We start from the raw sequence: 19552 nt of genomic DNA on the forward strand, positions 1-19552 counted from the left end.
AAGGAAGACAAGCTGTTTCACCGGGATGCAGCAGCCTGGAGTGGCACATCCCGTCCCGTCCCACCGGGGGTCCCCTGGCCCCCCTCCCGCTGCTTGTCCCCGCAGGGGTGGAGCCGGCCGCGGGAAGCCCCGGGAGGCGGAGCCGCGCTGGGACTTTCCCAGGGCCGCGGCCAGGAGTAAGCAGCCGCGCTGGTGGTCGGGCTGAAGGTAAGCGGGTAAGGGGAGGACGAAGACGCTGCCCGTGGGGTACCGGTCCCGGGGCGAGCGGGCTGAGCCCTGGTCCTGCCAGGCACTGAGCAGGGTCTGCTAGCATCAGGAGAGTGTGCGTTTTGTCGACCGGGCCGGGGGATGCTGAGCCTGGGTGCTGCGGTGGTTGCCCGTCGTGCTCAGCAGTCTCCCGAGCTCTCATGCAGCTGAATCCAGCCCTCGGGATGTGCGTGCTGGGCACAGAGGCATCCAGATTCCAAGCAGAAAGGGAAGTCGAGAGGTTTAAACTGGGCTTTAAATCCTCAGTGTCCATGCCCGCACTTGCCAAGGGTTCTGCAGTGGCTAGCCCTCGGCACCTCCTGTACTCCCCACTCGCCATGGCAGCCGCGCCGGTCAATGGCTGCCTGGTCCCCATCTGCCTCTCAGCTGGCTCCGGGGCTAGCTGGGATAGGAGATGTTGGGAAGGGGCAAGCTGAAAAGACATCTGCTGTCTTCTTGTGGGGAGGAGAAAGCAAGCCCCAGCGCTGGTGCTGACACCCGGTTCCCTGCCAGTGACGAAGCTGCTTATTTTCCTGTTTCCGTGCTGCCAGTGAATGCTGCCTCATCCTGAAGCTCTCCTTCCTTACACCGATTTCAGCCTGATCCTGAGAGGGCTGGCTTGCTGCCTGCCTCAAGGGGAAGAGATCCACACCCTCAGGCTCATCTACCTATACCCCAGAAAGGAGCCCTGAACGCCAGCACTGCACTGATACCTTGGGCAGGGTGGAAACCAGGGAGAGTGAGAGACAGCAAACGCCAAGAGGGGTTTTCTGAGGGCGCACAGATACACAACTGGAGCCAATGGTTCATAACACAACAGCAAAGCAGGTGATTTACAGGCCCTAGAGGAGAAAACCAGATCAGTGGGTGGCTGGGGTTTGCCAAAACCAACCTGATAGCCACAACAGGCACTTTATGCATGGAGGCATAAAAGGCATTTTATGCAGAGAGATACAAATGGCTTCAGTGCTCAAGGGCAGGCTGACGGGGAGGAGAAGGCTTGGACAGCTTTCAGGGAGAGGGGATTTGTCTCTGCCGTGGCTGCAGGTCAAGGACTCAGTTTCCAGGAAGGGTCTAAGAACAAAATTCCTGTGCTAGAGGAACTCGGCAGCCTCTTGCCACTTACCAGTATCTGTTGGGACTCCCGGGATGGAGCAGAGCACAGGATTTGTGCAGAAAGCAAGGTCAGGTATTTAGGGGCATCCTTTGCAGGCATTAGCAGGCCCCAGGGGAAACAAAATGTGCAGGGAATAGTATGTCAGAGGAGCAGCCAGCTGGGTGGCTGGAACGTTTCATCTGTGTGCCAGGGTGGTTCAGAGCAGAGCCATGCTCCTGCTGCCTCCTGGATCGCCCTTTCCCATGGCTGCTAAACACTCCTGCTGCAGACAGACCAACATTTCCCTCCTGCCCGCAGGGCATTGGCTCTACAAGTCAGCCAGCTGTCACGGGAGGAGAGAAAATAGCACCTGCATTACTAGGTCACGTTCAAGGAGCTGCAGGCATGGAAGAACAGCTTTAACTGATGCTGGTTGCCAAAGGCTAGCCTTTAATTGAGGTAGTCTGGCTGGCACAGGAAGGCTGCGCCATCCAGAAAGGGTGCTGTGGCAGTGCTGCGCTCTGGGGCCGGGAGCTGGTGCTGCTTCAGGCAGTGCATCACAGTTGGGTTGCTGCTTTTTCTCCCTGTTCCCAGCAATGCCAGAGAGTCCTTCCTGAGCCCTAGAAAGGTCTGAAGATAGGGAGGAATTAGCCCAGCAAAGCAGGGCTGCAGTGCGTGTACAAGCCCAGGGTAGAGGCCAGGTGCGCTGGGTACCATGGAGCATGGGATACTACTGATGGCAGGAGGGGAAGATGGGTCCTCTTCTGGGGTGTGTGTGGGATGAAAGCCAAGTGTGTTATACTCCTAGGGGAAACCCAGGGTCCTGGGGGCCTAAAGGGCATGACTACTTGGCGCAGGAGGCAGGACTTACCTTGAGAGTAAGTCTGAGGTTGCCTAAGGTTACTCTTCCAGGAACAAGGAAGCAGGTGGTGACTTTCCAGCTCTGTTTGATGAGCAAGGTGGGCTTCCTCTAACATGTACTGGGAGAGCCAGAGCTGCGCAGATGGGGAGACGCAGATGTGAACCCCTTGCGTTCCTTAGTCATGCTGTTTGCTGCAACAAGTGGAAGTGTCCAGGGCAGCGATGAGTGAGCTGTGAAAACCCCTCTAGAGGGCATGAGGCTGATGGCACTGCAGAAAGGTTGCTGTTCTGTTCAAGGGGCACAGTCTCTTCTCCAGCATCTTTGGTCCTGTGTTCCCCCAGGCAGGCTCAGGGGGTAGGGTTTGAGGTGGCATTCCCAGCACACTGAGGGAGGATGTTTGTTCCCTCCTTCACCTCTCTGGGAAATCCGTGCCAGCAGATGAGCGGGCTGGCTGGTGATGCAGGCTGAGACTGCCCAGGCAGGATGGCCTGTGGGATCCTGACAGCAGGATGTCCGTGCTGCTTCCCACAGGCCGGTGGGCTTGTGTCCCCTGCTCCAGGCTTTCGGAAGCCCCTGCAGAACTGCAGGAGGAAGGTCCCAACTCATTCTGTAGTGCTGGATCTGCACCCTCCTTGCACCCCTGCTGCACCTGCAGGTCCCTCTCATCCAGTGTCCCAGTCTGCACCGCTGCCTGGGCTGCACTTGGCAGGCAGGCTGGGATGCATCCTGGAGCTTGGCTGGGCTCAAGTGGCAAGCCAGCTGGGGAAAACCTCAGGCCTGGGGCTGCAGGGCAGCCCCTTTGGAGGGCTTGAGTGGCTGGAAAATCTTCTTGAAAAGGCTCTTTTCAGCTTCTGAAGAATATGAGTCACGCACGGGTTGAACAATCCCCTTCCTTCCCCTCTTCTCCCACACACCCAAAATCCCCTGAGTGGGACCTGTAGCAACCACTGATTCAGAAATTCATGGTATGAGGGCACTGCAGAGTTGGATAAGCTTGGGGTTTTCTATTTTTTCTTTTTTTTGTCTCTTTCCATCACTCAGTGAGAAGCAATGTGGATCAAGAAAACGTGCCTGGGGGCTGTGCTCTGATCCTGCCCCTTTGCTAGAAGTCTCTGGTGGTTTCCCACAGCTAGGCAGACCTTGACCCCAGCGGGACCCCTGTCTGTGGTAGCTGGCAGTCCCCACCGCGATGCTGGGGCTGGATGGGTTGCTGAGGCCTGCCTCTTCCTCCCCGGTGAGTAGGAGGGTGCTGTGGGTGTCGGGAAGGGGCCCTGCTGCTGGCAGTGCCTTGCCAGTGTCGGCGGGAGCGCGCAGTGCTGGGCGGCGGGAGATGCTCCCACGGGGGGCTCTGGAGCTTCTGCTCCTGCTTTGAAACCAGATGCTTCCTATCGGGAAAGAAGGAATGGGAACACCAACGGCAAATGCCTCTCTGAGGCTACTGGCGCGGGAAGGATGCAGGGGCTGCCGCGTAAGTGGAAACTGGGGGAGTGGAAAAGGACCCCTCTGGGTGCCTGGCAAGGGGCTGACTTCGGTCTGCGGAGCCCTGGAGAGCTTTCCCTGGCCAGGGGGCAGGACGGCTGGGTTTGGGGCAGCCGCTCCTGTTTGGTGCCAGGTCAGCTTAGAGGAGGTATCCCTGTGCGGGAGGTGAGATGATGCGATACACGGACCCGGGAGGCCCCCGGGGCTGCTGCCAGGTTCTTATGGCGCAGTCCGGGTGGTTTCAGCTGCGTTGCACTACAGGGCTTGTTGGGGACGGGCGCAGCGGCTGGTTAGCGGGGACTGGTGCCTGAAGCGTGGCAGGCGGCTGGGGACGGCGGGGGGCAAACTCCCTCCGTGCTCCCCGGGGAGAACTCGGGACCTCCGGCGAGGCGGGCGGGCGCCACCGGGGTTTCCAGCCCGCCCAGAGCCCGGAGCTGCCGGTCCCACCGCCCCGGCCGGCGGGCGCAGGAACGACCGTGCCCGGGCCGCGCCGAGCCGAGCCGAGCCGAGCCGAGCCGTGCCCGGGCCGCGGCCGTGCGGGGCGGGGCGGTGACGCGCGGTCCCGTCATTTCCCGGCTCGGCGGGGTTTCTAGGGACTTTCCGGAGCGGCGGTGCCTTCCTGCCGCCGCCGGTCCCCGCTCACCCCGCGCTCTCCCCGCAGGCCGGCGGCCGGTCCCGCGCAGACATGGACGAGCACTTCCAGCCAGTGAGTGCGGGGCGGACCGAGCGGGGCGGGGTGGCTCTGCCTGGCCCCGGCGGCGGGGCTGAGCTGGAGCAGTGCGGTGGGAGGCGGGCGAGTGTGCCTGCCCCGGGGTGGGCAAAGGGGGGGGCTGCAGGTGCCACTGGGGTGGGAGGTGCGGCGGCTGTGTCTGTCCCCAGGCTGGGCAAAGGAGGTCTGCTGGTGGCCCCAGGGGTGGGCAGTGAGGGGTTGGCACCTGCCCACCCCTCTTCTCCGGGAGGGACGGGAGATCTGTGTCTGCCCCCCCATCTCCCCAAGGTGGGCAGTGGGAGTCTGCGACAGACTGTCCCCCCTCCAGGGTGGGAGATGGGGTCTGTACCTGCCCCCTAGGGTGGCTGGGGTTTCCAGCCCCAGCACACTCATCTCACACATCTTCCCTCCTGCCACCCAGTGCCTGGATGGGATTGACTATGATGACTTCAGTTTCGGCTCCCACATGATGGAGCAGAAGGAGCCCCTGATGGAGACAGGTAAGGGCCCCTTTGGCTGTGCCCTCCCAGGGGTCCCCAGCTGCAGGGGGGTTTCCCAGCAGGCTGAGTCACACCTCCTAGTTCCCAGCAGCACCATGGGTTGTGTCCCTGCTGGCCCCACTGTGGGCTGGCTGGGAATCCCTGCCCTGTGCCAGCAGAATGGGGTCTGTTCCTGCTGCTCAGTCTATCAGGGACTTGAGGTTGGGCTGTGACAGGTCTTCAGGTGCTCCCCAAGTGTCAGAGCATCCTCTGGCCCTTCCCTCCTCTTCCTGCTGCTCTGCCTGCTACTCCCGGCTGGACTATGACAGCACAGGGGCTCTGAGGACTCCCCTGGGAGAGACAGGGGTCACCTAACCTTCCACACCATCCCCATACCTCCAGCATCCTTACTGGGAGCATGCACTTGGGTTATCATGTATTTCTCACTGGTGCCTCTTCTCTCTGTCCTCTAGTGGAAGGTCCCTACGTTGTCATCATCGAGCAGCCAAAGCAGGTAAGGATGTCACCCAAGCAAGGGCAGGTGTAGCTGTCTCCCCCTGCTCTTGCAGGCCGCCCTTGGCTGACCTCCTCTTTCCCTCTGCAGCGGGGGTTCCGTTTTCGGTATGGCTGTGAGGGCCCTTCCCATGGGGGGCTGCCGGGAGCATCCAGTGAGAAGGGGCGCAAGACCTATCCCACTGTCAAGGTGAGCACCACCCTGGGGAAGGGACAGGGCAGCATCTTCATTTGGTGTTCACAGGCCCTGGGGGAATGCCTTGAAAGAAGGACAGGAGCTCTGTGTTTCTTACGGCACTGGAGGGATGGGAGGGCTGCAGCAAGGAGGAGCGGTGGCACTGCTGATGAGTAGCAGAGAGGGGTTTGCAGAGAGCCCTGCAGGCTCCTGGGGTATTGTACCTGACTCCCATCTTTTTTCTCCCTGCAGATCTGCAACTACACTGGGATGGCCCGGATCGAGGTGGACCTGGTGACACACAGCGACCCTCCCCGTGTGCATGCCCACAGCCTGGTGGGCAAGCAGTGCAATGAGGCCGGCAACTGTGTCGCGATCGTGGGACCCAAGGACATGACAGCTCAGTACGTCTGAGGGAGACCCGGGATAGCCTCTTGCCTATGAGGGTTGGTTTGGGAGCTGGTCGCAGCTTGCTGCTGGGGAGACGAAGGGGTTTAGTGCATGGAGCTGGGTTTGCTGGATCGGGACAGGAGTAGGTTTAGACAAGGCCGTCAGTGCATCTCTGTTCCCTGGGCATTTTGCAGAGCCCTGGGTCCAGCATGTGCAGTTAGCTGTGGGGTTCTGTCCTTGGGGTTGCAGCTCCCCAGCTTTGCTGTGGCCAGTCTGCATTGCAGGGTTATTCAGTAGCTGCTGCAGTTGCTCTTAGAAATCTAGCCCTGGCTGCTGACAGCCTTGTCCTGTTTGCATCCCTTTGGCGTCCAGCCTTCCTGGTGCTCCTCTTTGCACTTGTCACCTGTACGAACCCAGAGTTCACCACACACCTCTTTCCTGGGCTCCTTTCCTCTCCTCTGTGGTTGCTTCTCTTATGCCCTGCACACATTGATCCCCTGCTGCCCAAACAGCAGTTACTCTGTGCTTTGCTGAGCTCCTTCCTGGCTGTGGGAGCCTGTGTGTGCCAGCCTGGCGCTCCCAGACCCCAGCAAGATCCCTCTTTTTTCTCCAGGTTCAGCAACCTGGGAGTGCTCCATGTCACCAAGAAGAATATGATGGAGATCATGAAGGAAAAGCTGAAGCAGCAGAAGATGCGCAACAGGAGCCATATGCTGACGGGTAAGGGCGGTCAGTAGGACTCAGCACCTGGGAGTGACAGCTGGGCTTAGCATGGGGCTGGGGGGACACAGAACCCCATCCCCTTGCTTAAGCCTGAGGGCACCTTCCCCTGCTCTGGCAGAAGCAGAGCTGCGTGAGATTGAGCTGGAGGCAAAGGAGCTGAAGAAGGTGATGGACCTGAGCATCGTGCGGTTGCGTTTCACTGCCTACCTTCGTGACAGCAGCGGGAACTTCACACTGGCCCTCCAGCCTGTAATCTCAGACCCCATCCATGACAGCAGTGAGCGTGGGGCCAGGCTGGGGAGGGGATGGGGCAAGATGGGGTAATGCGGGGTGCTCTGTCTGCCACAGCAGCTCCCAATGCCTCCTCTTGAACTGCAGAGTCCCCAGGAGCTTCCAACCTGAAGATCTCACGGATGGATAAGACGGCAGGCTCCGTTCGGGGTGGGGATGAGGTCTACTTGCTGTGCGATAAAGTTCAGAAAGGTAAAAGCCATTCCCCCAGCTGAAGCCTTCAAAGGGGCCATGGCAGGAGAGGTCCAGGGCCCTTGAGCGGCCAGTGGGCCATGTCCCCAGGGCCTGGCCAGGGTGGGTGGATGAGTGGTGCCAGCACCTCCTCTCTCCCCAGATGACATTGAGGTGCGTTTCTATGAGGATGACGAGAACGGCTGGCAGGCTTTTGGAGACTTCTCCCCCACTGATGTGCACAAGCAGGTACAGGGAATTGGGGGGGATGTCCTGCCGTTCCGCAGGGCAGGTGGGTGCCCCATCCCTCGCTCTGGGGAGGAGCGAGACCCCATGTCCATCTGTCCTGCCCACAGTACGCCATTGTCTTCCGCACACCCCCCTACCACAAGCCCAAGATCGACCGCCCGGTCACCGTGTTCCTGCAGCTGAAGCGGAAGCGGGGAGGGGACGTGAGTGACTCCAAGCAGTTCACCTACTACCCCGTGGTGGAAGGTGAGCACCCCCCAGGCAAGCCAGCGTGCCCCCCACCGCCGGGGCTGCCCCTTACCCTGCTGCCCCTCTCTTCACAGATAAGGAAGAAGTGGAGAGGAAGCGCAAGAAAGTCCTACCTCAGTTTCCCCAGCACTTTGGTGGGGGCTCGCACATGGGGGGTGCTGGCGGTGGGGCCGGGGGCTTTGGCTCTGGAGGAGGTGAGTGGGGATATCTCTTCCCTTTCCTTGCTTGTGTGGCTGTAGCCCAGCCCTGGGGGCTCCCTGCTCCTCTCCAGCCTCACCTATCCTTCCCCTTGCTCCATAGGCGGGAACCTCAGCTTCCCCTACTCCCCGGGGCTGGCCTACAACAGCATCTACTCACCTGGCCCCCACCCCGTGGGGGGCTACCAGGGGGGTGTGCAGATGAAGGGCCCTGAGGCAGAGGGGCCTGGGAGCAACGGGCAGGTGCCTGCAGAGAGCACACACTGCAAGGAGCTGCAGAAGCACGGTAGGAGGAGGCTGGGGTGCAGTGAGGGCTGGGGGACATGGCTCATGAGAGGTGGCTTGGGTCAGGGACATCAGTCTCCTCCATGCCCTGGGGTGATGCAGGAGGGTAGAGGTGGGTGCTGCTCCTGGAGGTGATGTTCTTGTCCTGCTTTCCCCCCCAGCCCAGCTCTGCCAGCTGTGGATGCTGGCACTGGCCCGTCGCAATGCCCATGCCCTGCTTGACTACTCGGTCACCGCTGACCCCCGTGTGCTGCTGGCAGTCCAGAGGCACCTGGCTGCATCACAGGATGAGAACGGAGACACGTGAGCACATAAGGGGTTTGGGGAGAGAGTGTTAGAGCCTTGTTGGCCATTAGAGCCATTATGGGGGCTGTGGGAGGTAGCAGGAAGGACCTGTAGAAGCATGGAGCTCAGCCAGGGGACATCCTGCTCTCTTTGCAGGCCTTTGCACCTTGCTATTATCCATGAGCAGACAGCTGTGATCAAGCAGCTGATTGAGGTTGTTGTTAGCATACCGAGCCTGGATATCATCAACATCTCCAACAACCTGCAGCAGGTACATGTTTCCCAGAGCAGCCAGTTCTCTACCTGGGGCTCACTCCCAGTTCAACACCCTGTCCTGCTTCTGCTCTCACTGAAGGGAGGCTGCAGAGCTGAGCACAGTGCAGCCATGGTGGTGAGGACCTTAGTGCAGGACTCAGCCCCTCTTGTGAGCGATACTGAGGGGTGCTGCTCTCCCACAGACACCACTGCATCTGGCAGTCGTCACCAAGCAGCCCCAGGTGGTCCAGCTCCTCCTGCAAGCCCATGCTGACCCCACCTTGCTGGACCGCTACGGCAACTCCCTGCTGCACTTGGCACTCCAGACTGGTGATGAGGAGGTGCTGAGGACACTTCTGGCCCACCTGGGCTCCGCTGCCCCTTACCTGCTCCGTCTGCCCAATTTCCATGGTGAGTGGGGCTTGGAGATGATGGGCAGAAGCCTGGAAGTGCTGTTGTGGGCTCGGCTGGGGACCTGCTGAGCCTCTGCCCCTGTTGCAGGCCTCCTCCCTGTGCACTTGGCTGTGAAGGCAAAGAGTCTGTCCTGCCTGGACCTGCTGGTCAGGAAGGGAGCGGATGTGAACGCCGTGGAGAGGCAGGGTGGGAGAACCCCCCTGCACCTGGCTGTGGAGATGGAGAACCTCAACATGGCCACCCACCTGGTGAAGAAGGTATGGGGCTGGTAGGCTGGTGGCTGTGGGACAGGGATGAGGTGCAGCGTCCTGCAGGGCCCTGGCAGAAGTGGGGGGTGTGCCCTGGTATCTTGGGGTGACATGGGCAGCAGGGCACAGCGCTCAGGCAGCCCGTGCTCAGGACCTTGCACCTCCATAGCTGGGAGCAGATGTCAACAGAAGGACTTTTGCCGGGAACACCCCTCTGCACCTGGCTGCCGGCCTGGGCTCCCCCACCCTCACCAAGCTGCTCCTCAAAGCTGGTAAGGCGCTGCCCTCCCTCCTCTCCCCACACCACAGGGTGCCCGGGCACAGGGCAGGCCCCTGGGCCTTCCTGCCCTGCTGGGGGCTCAGCCCACCCTTCCCTGACAGGGGCAGATGTGCTGTGTGAGAACGACGAGCCCGTGAGCCCGTCCTCATCAGAGGCCAGCAGCGACACGGACGCCGACTCCGAGGAGCAGGAGCAAGAGCAGGCCATGGAGCTGGGGGAGCTGCCCCCAGCCGTGGAGCACAGCACCAACCCCGAGCCCCCTGTGCAGGGTCACGGGCAGGCAGGGCACAGGCTGCGCCGCTGCCACGCACCCCTGGACCTCACTCGGAGCCAGAAGGTGTGTGGCATGGTGGGACAAACCCCCAGGAGCGTTTATGTGGGGCCAAGAGGACAAAGATGCTCCTGGGAGGATACCTGCGCCCTTCCATGTCCTGGGGAGTGGTGTGGTGTGGGAAGGCAAGAGCGGATTGTTTGGTGTGTCGGGGATGCTGACATCTGTCTGCCTGTCCACAGGTGCGGGAGATCCTGCTGCAGGCCTCCCAGCAGAGCCCCAAGGCGGAGCTGCCCACTGCGCCCCAGCCAGGTGAGCAGCCCCTCTCCCCCTAAAAGCACTGTTCCTAGGCAGGGCAGCGAGAACGGGCAGCCTGTGATGAAGGAACCTCTCCTGCACAGGGAAGGTGCTGTCGCTGGACAGTGAGGCGCTGCAGGGGCTGGAGCAGCTGCTGAACCAGGACTGCAGCGGGTCAGATTGGATCGAGCTGGCCAAGCGCCTTGGGCTCTGCAGCCTGGTGGAGACTTACAAGGACACCCCCTCTCCCAGCGTCAGCCTCCTGCGCAGTTACGAGGTCAGTGCCTGAGCAGGGTGCCTCTGTCCCTCCTCTCTGTCTGCCCACCGGCCCTACTCTGCCTTCTTTCCGCAGCTGGCGGGGGGCAGCCTGGGGGGGCTGCTGGAGGCGCTGGACTCCATGGGGCTCCGCAAGGCTGTGAGGATGCTGCACAAAACTGAGGCACTGGAGAAGTTGCACAGCACAGGTAAGGGGAGCGCAGGGCTGGGGGGGGGGTCCACGCTGCCTCCAACTCCCCATTGCTGACAGCGCCTGGGGTTTGCTTTGCAGAGCTGAAGGAAGACAGTGCCTATGGCAGCGAGTCGGTGGAGGAGGAGCAGGCACCCACACTGGCCCTGAAGCCGGGGGGCGAGCTGCCCCACAGCCAGCAACCACAGGTGCACTGAGGGGCCAGCAGCCACTGCACCCACCCGGGGGTCTGCATCGCTCCCCCCCTCCCAGACCTGCCACCACAAGTGCCTTCTGGACTTGCCCGGACTCAGGGGGCAGGACACAGCTGGCTCAGGACACAGCTGGCTCCTGCCCCTCTCTGCTCTTATTTAATGGTCCCTCTTCTGAATAAAGGGACGCTGTTTCCATTAGCCTGTGCCCTCCCTCTCTCCAGCCCCGGCCCTGAGCCCATGGGCACTAACCCCTGGCAGCAAGGAGGCTGACTCCTTACCATCACTCCATGCCGGGGCTGTCCCAGGACATGGGGGAGAAACCACAGTGCACACAAGAAGTGAAGAGCAAGTTTTACTGAAGTAACTGAGAGAAGAAGCTGTACAAAGGATTTTCTCCCCCTTGAGCCGCCTGGGGCAAGGGTGGATTTTTTTCCTTTTTCTTGTTATTTTTTCCTTTTTTTTAATTTTTTTTTTTTTATTTTTTTTGCAATAGACTTAAAAGAGCAGAATAAAAAGTTTGACACATTCGCAAAGTCAGTGCTGAAACCAGCCGGGTCCTGGGTGGCCGAGAACAGTGTGTATGTGCCAGCCCCCTGCCCGCAGCCCTTCCACTGTCCCCAGATCCCTCCCCGCACACCCCAGGCACTCCTGCGGCCATGCTGCACCATCAGCACCTTGCTCCAGCCAAGCATCCTCCAGCCCCTGGGATGCTGCGGGCTGCCCCAGCCTGCCCTCACCTTGGCAAGGAGGGAGCCCATGGCCAAGGAAGGGGCTGCACCACTGCTGCTGCAGCACGAGGACTGCACAATGCTGCAGACCAGGCTTTGCTGGCAGCCTCTGGGGCCCCAGCCATGCATTGGAGGAGCATCATGGCAAGGAAAGCTGGCTTGTGGGGACCCTCAAGTCAACCCTGGCCTCAGGGGCCACCTCCCGTGGGAGTGCTTACTTACACTGCTACCCAGTGTGCCCCAGGTACGATGCTCACACCCAGGTGGTACAAATGGGGCTGGTCCAGCTGCCAGGGCTTGGGGGGCGGGTCATGAAGCACGGGAGCATCAGCCTCCCATGCAGCCACAAGTGCAACAATGGGTGCTGCCATCCCAAGGCTGCCAGCAACTGCAAGGCTATCTCCAAGGGGTCGCTGGTTGCCAAAGCAGGGCTGGGGAGCAGGCTGCAACACACAGGTACCCATGCTCACCTTGCTGCAGGACGGGGAGCTGGGCCTCCCCCTGAGTCCATGTAAAAACCTCCTGCCCCCCAGAATGCAGTGCCTACAGGACATGGCTGGGTTTGTGGCTTGTTTGTTTTTTTTTTTTTCAAATAGTTCCCCAAAAGCATCAAAAGTAGCCCCCCAAAAACCCCTCCCTGGTGGTCAGCTCAGTCTGGTACTAAAAAGTGCAAAACTGTATCACAAAAATCAGTCAAAAGTTGTAAGAAAGCGGGGAGGGTGCAGAGGTGGCAGGGAGGGGGCCAGGTGCCACTGCCCTGGTGCCCCTGGCCACCAGCCCCATGAGAGGGGAGAGGCCACAGCTGGCCCCTTCCTGCCTGCCCCCCATGGCACAATGGGGCTGGAGGAGAAGTGGCCGTTGGCTTTGTTTTGCTGCATTTTGGACTTCTTAAACCACTGAAGATTTGAGCCCAGTGGGTGGGTTTCAGTTGGTCCCCGTCATCGGCGTGAGCTCCTGCAGCCACGCACAGGACAAGGAGGGGCAGGAACGAGTCTGATGGGGCTGAGAGAGTGGGCAGCTCCTGCGGGCGGGCGAGGACCAGGGACTGTCCTGCTCTGCCACCACCTCTGGCGGAGGCCCTGCATGGCTGGTGCCTGCCTGGCACACAGCCCAGATGGACGGCTCATGCAGGATCTTGGCAGGCACGCGGCCTCCACCCCGGTACCGGGGGGCAGAAACGGAGCTGCAGCGCAGGTGGCCGATGCCCCTCACTTATGACTTCTGGGGGTGGCCGGGGGGCTGGCGGCCGGTGCGCTCTGAGACGTTGCGCTTCACCTTGGTGGCCGTGCTGGAGGGCTCCACGTTGAGCGAGGGGCTGGAGTGGGACTTTTTCAGAGCATCATCCTCCCCGCCCGCGGCATCGAAGAGCGTGGACTCAAACGCTGCCAGGTCCTCGGAGCCGGCCTTCAGCTTGGCCCGCAGCAGCATGGCATAGGTGCCGTAGCGGGATTTCTGGGGGCACAGCGCAGCAGGGAAAGGGGTTGGGAAGCTGGGCACTGCCCCTCAGCCAGCACCCCAGCATAGCGAGGGGATACTTGTACTCCCTCCGCACCAGCCAGCATTCCAGGGCAGGGGGGATGCTCATGGTCCTGGACCACAGCAGTGGCATGGTGCAATTCAGCACGTGGGGATGGGGGAGAGAGCCCCATCACTCAGGATGGCCAAGCAGACAGGGACAGAGGGGCTGAGGGTGGTGGGATATGTGTGTGTGCGTCTCCAGCTCACCTCAAACTCCAGGTACTCTTCCTTCTGCTTCAACTCCTCATACTCCTTGCCCTTCACCTTCTTCTCAGGTAGTGAGGAACGATGCTCCAGCAGCTCTGCTGACATCGTCTTGAACTTGGTCTCATGGCTCTTCACCTGCTCTTCCTGGGGAAGGGTGGCACCATGTCAGTGCCCTGCTTCTGCCCTCTGCTCTTCCCCCATTCTGGCAGTGTGAACAGCCAGGACCAGAACAGGTTTTTCCCCTCCTAGGTGCAGCCAGGATCTCAGCCTCTGCTCCTGGGTTGGGTTTTGTTCTATTTTCTTTTGTTAAGGGCAGGCAAAAGCACAGGCCCTTGGGTGCAATCTGCTCCTGCCTCGCTGGGGGGCTGGCTGCAGTCTTAAAGCAGAAGAATTTAATCCTCTCTAAAACTAGGCTGGTGTTTTTAATCCTTTCTGCTCTATGAATAACTGCCCTGGCACGCGCGAGTGCCAGCTAATCCCCCAGCCTCTCAAGGTCCCGGTCCTGGCAGGACCCTGCGAGCTGTGTTGTGGGACCACGTTCTCCTCCACAGCCTGACTCCTTTGCCTGTCTCCCATCCCTGCTGCCAGGAATAAGACCTTGCCACCCCCAACAAACTCAGCACCCCCTTGCTCTGTGTCTCCATGCCATGCTCCCTCAGCCCTGCACCCTGCTGAGAGGCAGCTGGGCAAGAGGCACCGTACGGGTCCCTCTGCAGGGGACAGCACCAGCAGCAGACCCAGGGGGCTTGCCCCATACTCCTGGCTGCCCTCACCCGATGGCTCACCTGGGACAGTCTGGTGCAGGAGCTGGGCAGCAGCGGCCGGCTAAACTTCTTCTGGGAGCCGATGGCTGCGGGGAAGGGGGGTGCAGAGAACATGGCTGCCACCACATTGATGCGTGTGATCCACGAGTGCATCTGTTCAGGGTTCCTGGGAACAAAGGCCAAAGCACAACGAGCTCTAGGTGACACCATCTATGTCACAGGCAGATGGAGCTGCCTTGCATAAGATCCGTGCCCCCCAGTTCTGGCCCTTGGCCAGCCATAGCACCTGGGGTTCTGCCCGCAGTGACTTGGGCCATCATGAGCGCATTGGGGTGGGAAGAAGAGGAGCTGAGCAAAGCACAGCACTGACAGTGGCTCCCTTTCCTTCTAGAAAGGGCCAGGTCAGGCCAGAGCAATGTGGCCCCAGTGTCAATCCCACCCACCCCTTCAGTCATATGAGCCCCTGTGCCCCAGCGTGTGGCCCAGCTGGTGATCCTGAGGGACTCACTGTGCTTGGAAGAGGAAGACCCTCCAGTCAGCTGTCCTGAGGTAGAACACATTGGGTCGCTTGCTGTAGTCAGATGCCCGCGTGGCAAGTGAATGATGGATGCTAATAGCGTTCTTCAGCTCCTCTTCTGCCAGAGCCTTCCCTGGCTTATACTCCTCCTGCGAATCACGGGGTGTTTCAGAGCCAGTTTAGGGAGGCACCCCACCATGAGCCAGCTCTGTGACACTGCAGGAATGGCAGGCAAGCACCTCCAGCAGACTGCTGTGAGCTCTGTCTGCAGCTCATGCTACACACATGCAGAGAGGCTGCACAATCCAGGTGCATGGGTTTGGCCACAGCATGGTGGCTGTTCCTCATAGCCCCCCAGCTGGGCAAGTTTGTGCCTGCATGAAACTGGATCTGCAGCACCACACGTTGCCCAGGGCAAAGACCCCAGTTCCTCCTCTATCCCCAGACAAGCCCCTGCACTCAGGGCCCTCAGCTGGCAGCTGCTGAGCCTGAGCACCCCTGGAACAGGGATGCCACTAGGTCCTGAGCAACAGCTCAGCCAGACAGTGTGGGGAATCTGCTTAGGCCAGGCTCTGCAATGCCAGGCACTGAAGCCCCTCTCTTGCTGCTGTGGAAACTGCCATGACCTCCCTCCTGGGTTGGGGATGATCCTTCTCCTGGCATGGATGTGGGCAGCCCTGCTGCGACCTACCTTCTGCAGGTAGAGAATCATCCCCTTCAGGATGGCATGGAAGGACTTCCAGCCGCGCTTCCCTCGAGGTGCTGCCGGGGACAAGAGAAGAGAGCAGTGCATACATCAGCCCCAGCACCCGGTGGGGGGGAGGCACCCCCATCCCCACCCTCCTCCAGCCAGCCCTGCCACAACACACATCACCCACCCCGGGGATGGGCGGCACGCCAGGACTGTCCCGGCACACCTGAGCCCGTGCGGGCCGCGGGCCTGGCAGATGGTGCTGCTGCAGGGGGGCTGCCTGCTGCCTGCTCCCGGGGCTGCACCGCTGTGCTCCTGCTGAGCCGCTGCCCCCCGCTGCCTCCCCGCTCGGGGATGAGGTGCTGCCACCCACCAGGTAATGCTGGCTTTGGAGGGAGGCTGCATCTAATCAGATCAAGGCAGCATTAGATGGACAGGGCTTACGAAGGGATTTTATGGTAGAAACTGTGAACGTGCCTGGCAGCGCCCAACCCACTGTGCAGCTTGTCCATCACACCACAGGGCACCTTCCTTTGTCCCTGCTGTCCTGTGGGAAGGGTACATCTCCTGGGGGGCCCAACCCACCTCCCTGCCTGACTCCTTTCCAGCACTGCATGCAGGGGCTGTGCTGCCATCTCAGCCTCTGCCCATCCCTGAAGACTGGCACGGAGAGGTTTTGAGTGTCCACAACCTGGGGACTGAATTATGTTCAGCACAGCCAGCCAGCCATGGCACAGGGAGATGATGCTGCAGACTGGCATGATGCTACAGTCAGACATCATGTAGTGACTCCTGCTCTGCTCCCTGTATTATTTCTAGAACCCACTGGTGCCCTCTCGCCCAGAGTTCCTCCTATGGGATCCCCAGGTACCTACTTTTCTTGCAGTCAGGATCAGCGTGGATCTTGCGCACTAACAGACCATGCTTGTAGGTAGCAATGCTGGAGTCTTGGGAGAAGTCCAGAAAGGGGTTACTGCAGCTGCTGATGCGCTTGATGGACTTCGGGTTGGGATCTGCCAGCTCTGAGAGGGACTTTCTCAGCTCCTCTTCATCTCTGCCAGGCACAGATTTGGGTGGGGAAAGAGTTCATTACCTTGCTGGGGACAGCAAATACCAAGTTTCCCATTTTCCAGTGCCGCCTGTAGGCCCAGTTTCTGAAAGGGAGGCCAGAAGCAGCAGACCAGGCTGAGCAGTCTCCCATCACCATTGGCAAGCATCCCATAACCAGCCATGCCTCTGTGTCCTGTCCCTCTAGTCAGCTGTGGTGCTGCCTGACCCCTCAAAACACAAGACATGGCAGTATCTGCTGCAGGTTCAGGGTGGTCCTGCCTGTCCCAAGGAGCAAGGAGCCAGGGGCCATGGTGGAACAGCACCCTGGGGCTTGACACTACAATAGCCCCCTGGTCCATGGTGTATGGGCATGCAGGTCCCCAGCTGGCATGAGTGAGGGCCTAGAAAGGACACCCACCCCCCAGGAGAGACTCAGGCTGTGGTCTGAACGCCTTCAGGGCAGCAGCTGGGCTATGGGGCTGAGAGCTACCAGTAAAGGGGTGCGGGGAGCCTGTGGTGGGAGGCCTGGGACAGCACCGCCCGGGGCAGGGGCATGTGTGGGCAGGACGCAGGCAGCCCCGGCACCAGGAGGCAGCTCCCTCCTTCCAGGTCACGGCCCCTGGCGCTGCGGGCAGGCTGCATCGGTGCTGCTCCCCCCGCCCGGCAGGAAGATGTGGGAGCCCAGAGCTGCTGCCTCCCCCTCCCTCAGACCCGCTGCTGCTAATTAAACCCCTCAGCATCTGCCGGCGTCGCCATGGCAGCAGCCCGAGCGCATTGGCTCAGTGCTGGCGGCACCGCCGGGCTGATTAATCCCCGCAGCGCGGGCGCTGCCGCTCCTGCTGCTGGAGATGGCAGCTGTGGGCGAGGGTGCGGGCACCCCGGGGGGCCCCGGCACAGCCACGGCCCCCAGAGCCCGGCCGCTGACAACCTGGACACGGCCGCCGAACCAAGGAGCAACGCCAAAGCCGTGGGGAGCTGGGCTCAGGCTGCCTCCCGCAGCATGCCAGGGAAGGGGTCCCCACGGAGGTGCCAAGGGCAGGCAGGGTGCATTCCCTGCATCCCCAGAACATCCCGATGTCCCTGTCCTTCCCACGTCCTCACAGGAGCACTTGCTCTGCAGCATCGCAGCTGATGAGGGCTTTTGGGGCAGGGTAATGCTCTGAAGGGAGCACGGCAGGAGAGAGGAAACCCCTGCACCAGCAGGATGGCCCTGCTGTCCACCTCGGCTGGGCAGCAGCATCTCCCAGAGGGGTACTCACATGGCCCACTGCAGCTTCTCATTCTTGATGGAGCCGTACAGTGTCTGCAAAGGAAAGAAGAGGGGGTCAGCAAGAGAGTGGTGCCAGCTCCCAGGGGTTGCTTCGGGGCATAGAGGGGGCATAACAGGCAAACTCAGGGGTGCTGGAGGTTAAGGCAACCCCAGGTCATTTTGTTCTGGGCAAGTCGGCTGGGCTTGCCCTGGCTGGGCAAGTCAGCTGACCTTGTTTCAGGGCTATAGGCTTACACGTTCTCCTGGGCAACACAGGACCCACAACCCTACACACAGCCCAGGCACAGCACTGGGGACAGCCCTGGCTGTCTCCACCCCCTCCCCTCCCTCTCTACCTGCCTGTGATGGATGCACAGCATTAGCAGCATGATGGCGAGGTATACCAAACATCTCCAGTCCTTGGGATGGCCCCTTCTCCTTGCTCCAAGGTGTCCCAAGCTGCCAATGCACAGATTTCAGGAGGCCTGAGCCCCAGGACAGCAAGCCCTCTGGATGGATTTTGATGGTGCCTGCCCACATCCTGCTTGGCAGGACTTCAGGCTGCTCCAGGGCCTCTAGCAGCTCCATGCCACAACATCCCACAGCCAACAACCTCCCTGCAATCAGCTACATGTCCTGGGCTGGCAGAGACAGCTCATGGCAGCACCCAGTGCTCTGCAGCAATGCAATGTTCCCATTGGAGCACACTTAGGCTTCAGGAGACTTCAACATGGCACTGGCCCTGGACTTGAAGAGACACCAGCATGCTGTCTTTCATGAGGCCCTCAGAGGAACTTGTGCTGATCAAGGCAGGGTGGGTATTTGCCTACAGCTGGGTGGCTGCTGCTTGGGGTGGCTGTGGCCTGTCCCTACCCTCTTCCCCTGTACCCCCAAGCACCCTGCGCTCCCTGGGGATCCAAGCACCATGAAGGCAGGAATTGCTGCCTGCATCTCAGCAGAGCAACAAGCTAATCCTGTGCACGAGACGCTCCAGGGCCCCACTCCCAAGCGTTTGTCCGGTCTGAGCTGGGCGCAAGCCAGAAGCACTCAGCAAGGCTCTGCAGCTGGGGAGGCTCTGGAGAGGGTTTCGACACAGTGCTCACAGAGGGCTTCGGAGTGAGATCTGGAAGGCATCATCCTTGGAGGAAAATAATCGAGTCTCGCACAGGCTGTTCAGGCAGCTGTCAACATCCATCACTGGACCAGAGACTGCTGAGAGATCTTACTGGTGGCTGAGAAAGCACAACTGGAGGCGTGCAGGGGCGTGGGGAAGCCGTCCAGCAGACAGGCCGCAGCAGTGTCTGTGGAAGGGACATCGATCACTCCCCCGAGAGGCACAGCAGCCAGGACGGAGTGGGGACCAGCTCCTCCTGCACTTCCCTGTCAGGAAACGCTGGCATAGCACCAGCTTGCTTTCCCCCTCTTGTTCCTCAGAGGAGGAAAGGGGTCGTTGTGATCTAGCAGGTGGGAAGCAGAGTTCAGTTGTCTGCTGGGAAGACAGGAGGCTTACAGAAGGGGTACGGCCTCAGGACCTGAGAGAAGATTAGACCTCAGTCCCATTCACACAGTCCTGGTGCTGGAGGGGCAGAAAGCTGAGGTGTGAGGAGGCAGAAGCCAGTGGGGCAGGCAGGGGCATGGACTGCAAAAAGACCTAGAAAAGAGCCTGAGGGAAAAAAAAGCCAATCCAGAGTCCTGCCAAACATAACCTGGGAGCAGAGCAGGGGGAGAAGCAGGCATCTCAGAGCAGCGTAGATGATAAGGAGTCACCACGGGAAACAGAAGGGATCTTACTCACTGCCAAGAATGCAGCCGAAAGATGCTGAGAACAAACAGACACAAAAAGAAGGCTGAAAAACCAGCACACAGAAGTGGGGACTGGGAACAGCAGAAAAGCTCCTCGGAAAGAGCAGGCAGAACAGGACATGTGGCTTGGCTCAGTAGTGACACAGAGAGGGGTCAGCTCCCTTTCCCCAAGGAAGGGAGACGTGAGCCAGCTGAGCAGAG

The 19552-nt window shown here is 60.6% G+C and overlaps 2 protein-coding genes across 8 annotated transcripts in view; one reads left to right on the plus strand and one right to left on the minus strand.

Moving 5' to 3' along the window:
• Positions 1 to 79: 79 nt before the first annotated feature.
• Positions 80 to 11022, plus strand: NFKB2 (nuclear factor kappa B subunit 2). Of its 2 annotated transcripts, XM_061358740.1 has the most exons (25): positions 80 to 207; positions 3246 to 3438; positions 3583 to 3672; positions 4345 to 4389; positions 4814 to 4892; positions 5345 to 5385; positions 5476 to 5574; positions 5812 to 5963; positions 6563 to 6669; positions 6791 to 6949; positions 7051 to 7155; positions 7298 to 7383; positions 7491 to 7629; positions 7707 to 7826; positions 7933 to 8115; positions 8276 to 8417; positions 8556 to 8670; positions 8858 to 9065; positions 9156 to 9325; positions 9486 to 9588; positions 9698 to 9933; positions 10110 to 10179; positions 10269 to 10441; positions 10517 to 10628; positions 10712 to 11022. In XM_061358740.1, exons 2-25 carry the CDS (start codon positions 3394 to 3396, stop codon positions 10825 to 10827), a joined length of 2895 nt encoding a protein of 964 aa, XP_061214724.1. In that variant the 5' UTR covers positions 80 to 207; positions 3246 to 3393; the 3' UTR covers positions 10828 to 11022. The 2 variants fall into 2 exon arrangements, with proteins under 2 accessions (XP_061214724.1, XP_061214725.1); XM_061358741.1 differs by lacking the exons at positions 80 to 207; positions 3583 to 3672 and having other exon boundaries at positions 2380 to 3438.
• A 1415-nt stretch (positions 11023 to 12437) lies between these two features.
• Positions 12438 to 19552, minus strand: part of PSD (pleckstrin and Sec7 domain containing) — a 47493-nt gene continuing 40378 nt past the window's right edge. For all 6 annotated transcript variants that reach the window (XM_061358737.1, XM_061358734.1, XM_061358733.1 and 3 more), the window contains 7 exons: positions 17559 to 17602; positions 16125 to 16303; positions 15250 to 15320; positions 14550 to 14707; positions 14063 to 14207; positions 13278 to 13421; positions 12438 to 13004 (listed from right to left, as the gene is read on the minus strand). In XM_061358737.1, the coding sequence (XP_061214721.1) occupies positions 12765 to 13004; positions 13278 to 13421; positions 14063 to 14207; positions 14550 to 14707; positions 15250 to 15320; positions 16125 to 16303; positions 17559 to 17602 (981 nt within the window). In that variant the 3' untranslated portion in view covers positions 12438 to 12764. The remainder of the gene's footprint in view (positions 13005 to 13277; positions 13422 to 14062; positions 14208 to 14549; positions 14708 to 15249; positions 15321 to 16124; positions 16304 to 17558; positions 17603 to 19552) is intronic.

The sequence above is a fragment of the Neopsephotus bourkii genome, unplaced genomic scaffold, assembly GCF_033783945.1.
Source record: "Neopsephotus bourkii isolate Nb327-2 ecotype Australia unplaced genomic scaffold, CSIRO-AGI_Nbou_v1 NB_951, whole genome shotgun sequence".
In the NCBI taxonomy this organism is placed as follows: domain Eukaryota; kingdom Metazoa; phylum Chordata; class Aves; order Psittaciformes; family Psittacidae; genus Neopsephotus; species Neopsephotus bourkii.

Excerpts from the sequence above, each read along its gene's own strand:
- NFKB2 (XM_061358740.1), top strand. The coding sequence starts at position 3,394 with ATGCTGGGGCTGGATGGGTTGCTGAGGCCTGCCTCTTCCTCCCCG. Across the intron at positions 6,950-7,050 it reads AGACCCCATCCATGACAGCA|AGTCCCCAGGAGCTTCCAAC; the intron begins GTGAGCGTGGGG and ends CTTGAACTGCAG. Across the intron at positions 9,326-9,485 it reads CCACCCACCTGGTGAAGAAG|CTGGGAGCAGATGTCAACAG; the intron begins GTATGGGGCTGG and ends GCACCTCCATAG.